General features: G+C 37.9%; 2 protein-coding genes across 4 annotated transcripts; one reads left to right on the plus strand and one right to left on the minus strand.

Annotated features, from left to right (window-relative positions):
- Positions 1-1,004: 1,004 nt before the first annotated feature.
- LOC119984090 (probable aminotransferase ACS12) lies at positions 1,005-4,399 on the minus strand. The gene is made up of 4 exons (XM_038827857.1): positions 3,788-4,399; positions 3,555-3,689; positions 2,540-2,700; positions 1,005-2,433 (listed from the first exon to the last, which is right to left on the minus strand). Exons 1-4 carry the CDS (start codon positions 4,229-4,231, stop codon positions 1,578-1,580), a joined length of 1,596 nt encoding a protein of 531 aa, XP_038683785.1. The 5' UTR covers positions 4,232-4,399; the 3' UTR covers positions 1,005-1,577.
- A 1,657-nt stretch (positions 4,400-6,056) lies between these two features.
- Positions 6,057-12,028, plus strand: LOC119983947 (protein TPX2-like). 3 transcript variants are annotated; one of them, XM_038827682.1, is made up of 17 exons: positions 6,057-6,765; positions 6,899-7,051; positions 7,438-7,600; positions 7,847-7,955; positions 8,810-8,860; positions 9,008-9,105; positions 9,218-9,296; positions 9,416-9,478; positions 9,645-9,695; positions 9,879-9,937; positions 10,113-10,191; positions 10,267-10,332; positions 10,425-10,487; positions 10,596-10,661; positions 10,763-10,807; positions 10,970-11,076; positions 11,605-12,028. In XM_038827682.1, the coding sequence occupies exons 1-17, from the start codon at positions 6,561-6,563 to the stop codon at positions 11,621-11,623; spliced, it is 1,476 nt and encodes a 491-aa protein (XP_038683610.1). In that variant the 5' UTR covers positions 6,057-6,560; the 3' UTR covers positions 11,624-12,028. The 3 variants fall into 3 exon arrangements, with proteins under 3 accessions (XP_038683610.1, XP_038683611.1, XP_038683612.1); XM_038827683.1 differs by having other exon boundaries at positions 8,810-8,848; XM_038827684.1 differs by having other exon boundaries at positions 7,468-7,600.
- Positions 12,029-12,497: the final 469 nt, after the last annotated feature.

Genomic DNA, 12,497 nt, shown 5'->3' on the forward strand with positions numbered 1-12,497 from the left:
TGGTGCACAAACCAAAACGTGGACCATGGAGTCTAATCCAGAATGGCAGAAAAAAGAGTCACAGCACCCTATAACAAGAAGCAAGCCAGGCAACAACCATCGTTTCCACTTCTATGAAAAGACAAACCAGGTTTACCTAAGGACTGGAAACCTGATGTTTCACCAACTAAACCAGCCTTTACACCTCGAGTCAAGCTCATTGCCTCAGTTCCCTTCAACTAGGAGGGAAAGCCTGGAAAACCACTACCCCATTTTTCACAGCCATGGCTGGAACCAGTGCTAACAACCCCACCGGCAGAATTCGCTTTTCTCCTAATAGCAATAGTACCCTACAGCAACAATACTACCAACAATGATGATTGTAAAGGTGGAGGGTTCACCAATGCCAGTGATGGTGATGATGCTGATGACCAAGGAGAATGGATATATGAATCTGATAAAGAAGCATTTGGTTTTGAACAGATGATTCCTTTTGCTCAGCTCCCTCCCTCCTAGCAAATCGCCTCGTGTCATCAGCCACAATTTGTACTGCTGTTCCAGTGCAAAGAACTCCATCAACAGAGAACGTCAATGGCCTGCTGGACTTATCTTCCACCTCAGATTCTCAAACTGGAAGTACAAGCACCAGCTATGCTACTGGATTTTCAAGTCTTGTGGGAGCTTCCTTTCCTGGAACACCTCTTTCCACTGCATCCACCGGCTTCTGGTTTCCTTGATAAGGCTGGTCACACTGACATGAGTTCTCATATTCCACCGGAACAAAAACATAAGGATTGGGGATATGAAAATGACACCAGTACTATGCTGAGGAGGCCAATGATGAGTCACTGGAGAAGTTACCAAAGGGAAAGCTGTTCAAATGAGATAACAAAAATTATCAATGATAAAATCTCCAGTTTCTGCTACCTTTCTACTCTTACTACGACCAGAATATTTGACTGCAATAAGTCGAGGATATCCAACTGCTAACAGTTACTTACCAAGAAAAGTAAAACAAAAGAACATAAAGAAAAAGCACGGTTACACGTTTTATTTTTCAAGCCTTCTATACTCTAATCAATATCAAATTAAAAATAGCCGGCTATTTTGCACAAAGATACCAAAACAATTTCTAATATTCCTGAACTCAACTAATGGCAGGAATTTAATAAGAGAACATTTGGATGCTGCTTCTTTGGACCTAGCTTTAAAATGGTAGAAGGACTCCAGTGGAAAAAGTACCAACCGAGACTGAAACTGATATAGAAGAAAGCTTTTATTCCTGTTCATCATCTACAATTGCGTCCTCCTTATCAGGAATCCCTTCCAAGTTGTTCTGGCTTTCAACCTCAAGGATACAGTCACAAATCAATCCAAACTTGTCAATATGTATTATATGTTGATTTTCTGTGAGAACTACTTTAATCTAAAATATTCTGTGATCTTCAACTTGCGTGTCCACATACTTTCTCCTGGTTCATTGAAAGAGCAAGGTCTTATAAACCAAGCCTCGATCAATCAAGGCAACAAGATTGACCATCATTCCAGTAATTCTTTTGGTTGATTACAAGATATTCGGTTATAACACTAGTTGTACCTTAACTGGGAGATTTGCAACCTTCAGCAACTTTCCTGATCCGTTCAATAACTACCAGAAGATCTTCCTGATCTAACGTAGCAAAACAACATCGAAACCACCCAGGTTCTATACAATGACAGGCCGAGCCGGGAGTGACATTGATCTTAGCAATATTCAAAAGCTTCTCCCATAACTCAAGTTCCCCCTTCTCACTGTAAGAGAGGATCAATTCACTCATATCAGCCCAACAATACAAGCCAGCGCTGCTTTCTGCACACCTAATTCCTATTTGTTTCAAACCTGCCACAAATGAGTTATACATTTGCTGTATCCTTTTTCTGTTGGCTCTCATATATTCCTGAGTGAACCTTGTATCTGAGAGCATTGAAGTTGCGAGCCGCTGGATTGGAGCAGAAATCGGAGAAAATCTTGTCAACTTTTTAGCAGCAACCAAAACACTCTCATTATAGGAATAGATAACCCCCACCCGAAATCCAGGAATAGATAAATCTTTAGACAGCCCATATACTATGTGAACCCTGCTCTTGTCAAATTCTTCCAGGTCAACAATTTCTGCCATGCTCACAAACTCCTCATTATCATACAAAGAACCTGCAAATATTTCGTCAGAAATAATGTGGATGTTTTTCTCTCGTGCAAAATCCAAAAGATTGTAAAGTGTTTCGCGTGTCAGTATATTGCCAACAGGATTTGCAGGGTTGGAAATCAGGATTCCGCGAACTTTCAATCCTCTTTTTCTTGCCTGATTGTATGCTTGATCCAGAGCAGTGATACTCAAAACGAAGTTATCGGTGCTGCGACAATGAACAGGAACGATCTCCACTCCTGTTCGCCATTTCATATCCCTATCAAAACTGCAATTTTTTTCTAATCAACTTTAACAGCAGACTCAGCGTGTGAAAAATGTGGTATATAAATGGCTTACTTCTGGGAGTTTTGAAATTAAGATAATATAATTACCCAGGATAATAGGGTGTAGGAACAAGAAACGCATTTCCAGTGTCTGCCAAGCAGAAGCATAGTATCTCAACTGCAGGAGTGGCACCAGCAGTTAATATTAGCTGTGATGGATCAAAAAATACTCTGTTTTGCATTATATGGGACATGAAACCTGCCATAGCCTACAAAATTGAGAGAAGCAAACAAATGACACCTTAACAGCAGTACAGTTAACACATGGCAAGCTGTTCAAAATAAAAAATCACGACAGAAAAGGCTGTAAAGATATTGCTAAGAACAGGCTGTAAAAATATTGCTAGTTTTTCACTCATTGAATAATGATGTAAGAAAGGTATAAAACGAACATAGCATAAAGCAAGCTTCTAAAAATAAAGAAGGCTAAAAGATAATAACGACCACTTCCAAATTTGCCCCACTCTTCTCCTTTTATGAAATCAATTTCTTGGTTTTGTTTGTCTTTCAAATTTAATCTTCTTAATGAACTCAAACGATATAAAAACAAGGAGCCACTCCTTAGGATTTTGAACAGGTTGAGTGTTCAAGTCCTCTCATACTCTAAAGTAACTAATATTAAAATCAATGTTATTCATAAAAAAAAATCAACTCAAACTTTATTGTTTGGTAAGAATCAAGGTTGTATGATAGTTGATGGGCATTGAAGTATTTGCCAGCATTACTATAAAATTAAAAAGGTGAGATTGGTTGACTAAAGAGCTCAGACTGGTACGGTGATATGGAACCGAAGTTGGCTGAGTAAAATTGATAATTCTGACATAATGCTCATGCATATGAATTCAGGGAGTTCATTGCTCTTGTGGGTGCGTATTGATCTTAGCCTATCTATAATTACTCATCAATTTTTTCTTCATTGTCTGCCCTGTCTCGATGTTCCATTTCACAAGGATACATTTTCAAGCTTCAAATGAAATGAAGTAACCCATCATGTTAACTGTATCACCAATTCAAATAGTAACCAAGGAGGGACTAAGGCATTAAGCACTCAAAGCTGCCTTACCACTTTTAACTCCATCAATCCATCAAATGGTTGGTATGTTGCAATCCCACTAATGCTCAAATCATCATCTCCGCTTCCCATTATGGAACACATCAAATTCTCAGATAACCAATTCTCAATCAAATCCAAGCTTAACTACATCAGTACATCACAAAAGACCAACTTACACCAATCAGAAAAGTGAAACCACAATAGTTTGAAAACTAAAACAGATATAAATGACAAAAACTTACTCTGTTCTCGGACAAACCAAGCTGGATAATCCCATCCGGATTATCCATTCTATGATACGGGTCCGTAGCAACTTTATCCAACCCAATATAATACGGCGAATCGTTCGGTTTCGCAATAGAGCTAGCACGGTTCGAAACGCGGACCCGTCCGATGGAGCCACGGGTTGACAAATTTAAGCGCGAAGAACTTCGGGGAAGCTCCGCCAGGTTCGGTGACGACGATGATGGCGACGGAGGATTCGAAGATGGCGGCGGGTCAGGAGAACGGTGTCGTTTCAGATACAGCTGGAAAAAGTAGAAGAGAGCGCAAGGAATCAACGAACCTAGAATTATGCCTCCTCTGCCTTGGCCAACGCCCTGCAGGGGCACTATGAGCCTCATGCCAGTTGCTCCGGCAGGATTTCGCGGCGGGTATGCGGGCTCCGAGTTCGGAGTCCAGGTCATGAGCTTGGCGGGCGATCCCGCAGTGATAGGTGGTCAGCTCAGTGGGGAGTGCAGAGTTTGATGCTTTGGTTAGTTACCACGGTACTTCACAGTGTGTGTGGTTTGTTCGGAGGTGTTTAGCCTCCAGACTCCAGAGCCGTTCATTGAGAGGAGACGGGGAAGATGGGATTTGGTAGTTTACAATTTTGGATTTTGTTAAATGTATAATCAATCATAATTTTCCTAAAATGCCCTCATTGTTTATTTTTACAGACACAAAATTAAATATAACTAGGCCAGATCTAATCGGCCCAGCTCCATAGGAGAGCTTTATTGGACTAAAGAGAAAGGCTTGTTGTTTTGAATCTTGATTTCAATTTCCGCCGGCCTTATCTGTTGACATTCATGTTTGAAATGGAAAGCCCAAACGCTAACGTTACCTTTTGCAGAGAATCAATCCATCAATAATCATGAGTTCATGAACCAGGAGGCTAAGGAATTTTTTTAAACAAAAATTATGAGATAACAATGTTTGTAATTGGTTCTTTCTTTTTGGCTGTTAATGGGATTGCATCCATTTCAAATACAATGTTTTCTCATGTGTGTTCTGGTTCTGGGTGAAAACCTTGAGAGTACAAGCATGGATGAATACAATTTCAATTCCTAATAAGGTTTGTCAAAATTTGTTTTGCTAAACCCAAACAATAATGTGATTTATAAGGAAAGTCTCATTCCCCCTACATTGTTCTTCCTTGGGCCCCAAGAAGAATGTCGTTACTGTGAGTGAACTGAAATTTCTAACAAAAAGTTCAATTCAGTGATTATTCCAATTTAGCATGGATTGATTGATTCAATCACACTACCTAACTATCAATATAATATTATAATGGCTCGTGTAAACATTACTTTGTCACAAATGTGAAAAGGGTGACCCCCAAATGGCCAAATCCAATTAGTTGATGGACTTGAACAAAGGAATCTGAAAACAGGAAACCTTTATACATTGTTCTGTCACAGACTCACAGTGATCTTAGGAAGCCTGGTTTGTCATGTCATGCCCTCGTCGCTTGCTAAATTAAATTTGAATTTGCAGGAGCGTTTTCTATTTCAATGAAATTCCTGTTTTCCTCCTATCTGGCACACGAAAGGGATTGGACAGAAGCGAATGAACCACCAAATGGCAGACTGTTTACAAGACTTTGCATGCAAACTTACAGTAGAATGGCCAATTAATTCCTTATCCAATAAAGCACAAGAAAAAGACAGGTTGTTATCACCAAATAACTATGTTGTCTCCATCCCATTATGTTTTTGTTTTCAACTTTTAAATTTAAAATTGCTTGCACTATCTCTGTATGTTGTTTTCAATGTCCCAAAAACAAAAACTAATTGAAAGTTGAAACTTCTGTATTTTATGGACCATTTCAACATTTATGTTCATTAATTAACATTTTATATGGTGATAGTGTGATACCACTGAGAGTGACAACAGTGCCAGTAATAAATTCTATGATATGTCACAATAAGACTAGATATCTTATATTCTTATCTCATTCTCATAAATGTTCTGTTTTCAGATTTTTTTGGAGATTGCATTAAAGCCTTTGGGTATATTGAAAATAGGAAAAAAAAATCGAAGAAATATTAATCAAGGGCACTATCGTCATAAGATATGACAAATATACCCAAGTTGCAGACTTGCAATGGGATCGAATAATCCGGGCCCACAAGTTCAAAATTCCGGCCCGTTGCCGGCATCAACCAGGGACTCGCGCAAGTCGCAACAACTATAAAACCGAACAACTTTTAACCTGTTGTCCCACTTCTTTCCTTGCATTCCCTTGTTTATTGTCTCAAACCTTCCTCCAACGAAATTTTCGCCTCTTTCTTCCACAAGTTCTGGTTTCTCCCTTCAGAATCAGGGTTTCTGAGCATCAAAAATTTCTCCAAGTCTGTCATTCTCTCTCATTTCTCTCGGAAACCTTGGGAAAGCGAAAGAAAAACGATATTCCATCGCTCTCTCTCGTGAGAGAGATATTGAGAGAGGAATTTAGCAGATCGGTCAGTTTTGTCCTCTGGATTTTTTTAAGCAATTGGTGCTTGATTTTCCTTCGCATTAACCAAAACCAATTGTTTCGAATCTGAAATTCTGAATCGCAATAGAATACGAAAGATATCACGATTTCTCCGGTCTTCGCCGTTTCATTTTCAAGCAATTTCTTTTTCGCCTCCAGTGAAATTTGGACCGAGAAGAGGGGCATGTCCAATTGTTAATGTCGGCCTTTGTTGTTTCGCGCGAATTGTAGCAATCAATGGTGCTCCGTGGCTTCTAAGCGCGGAGTGGCCTGAAATGGCTAATACGGACATATACACAAAGATGGACGAACTCGTAGATTTTGACGAATTCGTGGAAGATCCGTCCGTGGTCGAAGAAATTGATTTCGATTACGAATTTGATGCACCACGATTCTATGATTTCACTCTGGAGGAGACGTTCTTCGATATCCTAGAAGCTAATCGCTGGTTTAACACCTTGACCGGTTATCCGCCTTCACGTAAGAGGAGAAAATAGAAAATCCTTATTGGATGGTTTTCTTTCCAATCAACTCTTTGTATGACTGACCATCACCAACTTAACGCTATTTTAATTAACTATTTTCCCCTTTTTTCTTCGATGTTTCTCTGCAGCTTTTGCGGTAATTTTGATGGCAAAAAAAAGTACTCCGGTGGAAAGTGCCAAATTCCCTCCTAAATGCAAATTTGGTGATGCGAATTCTATTAGCGACAACAAATATGCTATTGTTGAATCTGAGGTCTCTGTGACATATGATAGTATTAGAGGTACGCATATTAACTGAATTTAACTCCTTGTTTGGCCTTTTAAGTTGATTTAGTACTTTGTACCAGAGTATTGGTTTGGCATCATTTCATGCTGTTATAACTTCTTTGTTTGATTGAAAATACTAATGACGGAAGTTCAGAAGCTGAGAGTTTCTATTGCGAGTATGTAGTAGTGGTCTGGGATTACATAGTAAAAGAAGATATAGACATTAATCCTTCCTCTGCATATCTCACTCAAACAAGAGATCTCTCGATTATAGGCAGGAACCGTCTCATGATTGATCATGGGCCTTCATAGCAATTAGTTCTCTTATTGGACCAATGCTTCTTAATGTTATGCTATTTGTCAGTTTTCTTTGCACAACATTGACACCTTATATTTACAGGATCAAATTTTGATGATTACATGGTTGAAGATCTTTCAAAGACTGATGCCAAGTCCCCACAGAAGTCATCTTTTTCAAGGAGTTCATTTATGAAGCCCACAGCTAGTCAGTTAGCGAAACAAAATCAAAGCCAAGAAGTTCGGTGCAGCCGGTTGTATAGAAGGTGATGGTTCTTGAGTACCACTTTTATTTTTGATACATTATTCAGGTTGTTGTTTTCATCCTTTTTTTAGAAAGATCTGATAATATTATGTTCATATATTATCAAAGATATCTACCAGCAATTGACAAAATATATTGAAGTGTTTTTGGTTCTTATGGTTGTCCAATATTCAGATTATATTGCCTATATTTTAATTTTTTTACTTTATGAAACTTCTATTGATTTTATAAATTTCTTTGTTCTTAGGTGTCCGACTAATTTGGGCAAGATTCAAGGAAAGTCTTCATTGAATGCTTGTCTGATTGAAACACAAGCTACCAAAAGACAAAAGCTTGAGGCTGGTTACTTACGCAAGGTGCTTTAATATTTGTTTTCTGATACATTAATGGGTTTCACCTTTTTTAAAAATAATTTTTATGCAATCGTGAGCTCAGGCATCAAAATTATTTGTGAACGTTGTATTTGAATTTGAGTGATGAGAGCTACTGTGGATCCAAAATTCCTAGATATAAGTAGCCAAAGCTGTTATAACCCATAACAATTCTCTGTTAAGAATTATTTGTAGATTTTCATAGAATTTTGGAATTGATGGAAGTACTAGAACTGGAACCATTATTGGAATCACTTTTAAATTTGGTGTAGCTGAGAACATATTATTGGATTCCAGAGGAAATTAGAACTGGTGGAAGTAGAAGATAGGGTATTCTATGAGTTTTTGCAACTGCTATGAGTAACTTTGTGGTTGGAAATCTTCTTTTAAATCATAAAAACAATATTCTGTTACTTTGCTGAACTTTTTTTTTTGGAGTTTTGCACTTCGTGCACACATAAGGAGTTGACTATATACTTAAGTACTTAACTTTTTGGAGGGGACATCGAATTGCATTTTGTGCAAACATAAGGAGTTGACTACTATTAGGCCATCAGCTCTGCTTTTTTTGAACTAAAATGTTTGTTTAAACTCTAAAGTACGTTGAACACGCTTGTGTTATGCTTTAATTTGTACTGTGGGAAGAAATGTTATTTTCTTAACCCAATTTATAAGAAGTTTGTTCACAAAGGGGGCATGGGCAGGCAAGTCTACATGAATGAACTGGTTTCTCTAAATTGTCATATTCTTTTAGAATGAGGTCATTTACTGGAGTCACTACTTATATGTTCCATTTCTGGTTTGAATCCTGAATAACACTTCTGCTATTTGCAAAACAGGCTGCTAGTTGGAAGCATCAAGCTCTCTTTCTACATAAGGTACCTCAAAGTGTAAGCCAGGAAATATTTTCTTCGTTCAATTTTCTCTTGCAATTTAATCATGTTTATCTAAGGTTCTACACTGTATTTCTAATCTATACTTGGACCATCTTCTGTAGTATCTGTAAGTTCGCCAAACATTTTTCAGATGTTATGCAGGTTCGAAACCTTGATGTCAGCTCAGCTCATGCTAGACCTAAGCTAACGATTCCTAGACAACCGGACCTGGAAACAATGGCTAGGGCACGGAGACATAGGTAACATTCAGAGTGATTATATTATACCGACATCATTTGTCATACATCAGTAGGTTGTTCTATGAAACTTGGCCTGATGAGCTTCAGCTCTTGTTCTCTGATTGATTGTCAGGTCTAAGATCAATTCAGAGTTGGGTGAATGTGAACAATCAAATCCTTGTACCTTTAAAGCACGACCCTTGAACAGAAAAGTTGGTATTCTACGTTTATAAGATCGAGTTCTATTATTTTCCTCAGAAATTATAAAATACAGAGTTTATCTCTACGTGGACGGTAAATTGTGGTCCTTAACATGTTGTGGGCTTGGCAGATTTTTAAGGCTCCTTCATTGTCCTTTCCAAGAAAGAGCACACCACAGCTACCAGAGTTTCGAGTACGATAGTTATCTTTTTCTAATTATTTTCATCTTTTATCCTAATTGTGTTTTCTTACAGCTATACTGGGACACTGTTTTTGAAGTTGCCGGGACAATTCTGCTCTATGATTTTTTCCGTTAAATTTGACTTGAATTTTTCTTGCTTTTTCTTATTGAATTATAGGTCTTTCACTTGAGAACAATGGAGAGGGCTATGCAACACGCATCTAGTAATGTAGGTCATGGAAAATTTAGATTGTTGATCTTCATCTCTCCCCTCTCCTCCTCTTGAATTCATGACCATTTGCTGTTCCATTTGTTTGCTGGTCGCACCTATATTTTAGTAGTGGTAGAACTGAGGTTCATAGTGTTTTTCTATGTGTCGTATATTCCAAATCTGAAACTCTGCACGATACAGGCTTCCAAGATGTGTATTCCTAGTTCTACCCCACAGAATCAAACTGCAGACCGCAGAAGGTAATAATATCTGGAATTTAAGCCTCTTTAATTTTAAAAATAATGATGTTGACATCTCATTTTTCCTGTCATCAAATCAGTCTGTGAGTGTCCTCTTTTTTTTGCATTCTTTGGTCTTAGTATTGGGCAAAAGGAGATGATTACTTTCTTATGTCGTTGTGCCACTGTCTCACAGAGTAAAGTATGTAGATATATTGAAGGAGAAGAAACCGGAGAAACAAAATAACTATAAGGCCTGCTCTCATGATAGGAAGGTGATACAACTGGGATGTTTTGTCCTGCTGTTGAGTTTGTATTAATTAGTGATAGATTATTGGAATATTCTGCAGAAATTTTCAAATAAAGAACGAATTGGTGTCATCAGGAATATCGGGCAGGAGACCAGAATATCAATTGTAATATACGGTTCACCTATAAGCCTATTTATTGCGTGTTTTCACTTTTTCATTTTTGAATTATAATATAGCATCATTTTACTTCTTCCCAGGACTACACGTTTCCCACCGATAAGAAGTTCCAGGAACAGCTGCCAATAGAATTATTCAGCAAGGTCTGATATGAATTGTATTCTACGGGGGTTTTTTTTTGCAAGTGAATGCTATTGCTTGTTTGTTGTTGCTGCCCAACATTACAAATACTTTTCTTGCATGATATCCAGCTCTCCCTATCATCCGGACCTAACTCACATGTAACATCTGAGCCTAATATTCCCTGGCATCCTAAGGTTTGTTCCTTAGAATTTCTAATATGTGTATTCTAGAAAATTTATGATGTTTGAACTTTCTTATTGTTACGTACATTAATGCTTATGTTCTTGGAATTAAGGGGGCAAAGGAGAATGTACCAGGGTCTCTTTATCTAGAGCATGAGGTACATTAATATAACTCCTTGTATTGATTGATATCCTGTACACTTACATACAACATATAAATTGTCAAGCTATATATATATTCACACACATGATTAGTTGAAAATCAATTAATTCTTTACTGTCTTCTACAATGATCATGGTCTCATAATAACCACATGCAGATGATGAACATAGTGAAAGAAAAATCATCCACATTTGATCGAAATCAGTCTCTATGTGGTGGTGAACGGAAGATTCATGAAATTGTTCCCCGGATGAACATTAACAGGTATGATCATATCTAGACTAGTTTGTTCTTGCTAATATTTTGCCTGAAACTATAGGCCCGAACTTACCTCACTTAAAATATTGTGGTGGTTTAGAGCGTTGGTTTCTCTTTTAAGATCAACATCAAAGTCTTTTTATCCAAATACAATTTGCGATCAACAACATGAGGCCACGAGAGAAAGCAGTTGAAATTCACTACATAGATTCTCTTACACCATTCATTCTAGTCTAAAACTACACTTTCGACTGTTCTTATGGTCCATGTGTTTATCATTTTAGTAATCCCTACTTGAATTTTCTCAACTCCCTTACTACTGCACAAATAAGCTTATGTTTTACATGTGCAAACCGTCTTGTATATTTTTTTTGCTTCTCTATCTTCAATCAGCGCTACATAAATCCTACATCAAATAGTCTTGTTTTTTGTCCAGTCCTTCTTGTTACTACATTGGTTTCTCTCTTGCACTAGTTATCTCATGGTTCTGAAGCTTCCACAAGAACCAATAAATCTTGGCTCCTATTATTTCAGGAGCTTGGACATTCGATGAATTTCAATGTGCAGTTTTTCTAGAATGAGCCCAAGACATTACACAACAGTGTGGAACTCCTGCACTTCTGCACATTTGTTTTGTGGATTCTGGTCGAAGCCAATGGGTTCTACACTACGAGCATTTTCGTATCAAATCATTCTCATCAGAGGCAAAGGTAGTCCCTCAAGTATAATTTTGGGGACTGGCAGTGTACAACATTCATGTCTTTGATTACCGTTTGAGTCCCTCAGCATGCAGCCCCATAGCATCTATAGTTGGTGCGCAGTAGAACAAATGTAATCGTGGCAAATAGCAGTGTCAAGTTTCTGCTTGGATTTTTTTTGCTGCATTAGATTGGGCTCATGTGCTCTATGGACCTTCCAAAATTTTGTTTTTATTTATCATTGTAAAAGAAATGGCCAACCTTAACTGTAGCTTAAACTAACAAAAGCTTTGTGCTGTCCGATTAGGCGCTGCCATCGTTTGCTCAGAGTGGTTCAGTCCTAGGCATCTGAACTCGTTCGTGACTAACAAAAATGTCAAGAGTTCGGGTGACTTTGAGGTATGAAACTTCGAATTCTGACAAAATGATGTTATTGTAACTGAAAATATGTTGGAACTTCGATTCGAAAAGACAGGATTGACTACAAGTTCTGCTACAGTTCACAATCGAATGATTTTTAGGGCCTTCGGAATCAGACCCACGATGTAATAAGCCCACAAATTTTGATTGTAGGCTGGGCCGTTCAAGGCACTTAAAAGACAAGAATATGGCTCCGATCCGCACAAAGTTCCTTAAACATTTAAACTTGGGGTGTACTACTAGTATTTGGTCTAAACTAAATCTCTCAATCTAAACACATCCAAATTCTCACCACCAAAACAATTCATA

This window comes from Tripterygium wilfordii, chromosome 18 (assembly GCF_013401445.1).
Source record: "Tripterygium wilfordii isolate XIE 37 chromosome 18, ASM1340144v1, whole genome shotgun sequence".
Classification (NCBI taxonomy): domain Eukaryota; kingdom Viridiplantae; phylum Streptophyta; class Magnoliopsida; order Celastrales; family Celastraceae; genus Tripterygium; species Tripterygium wilfordii.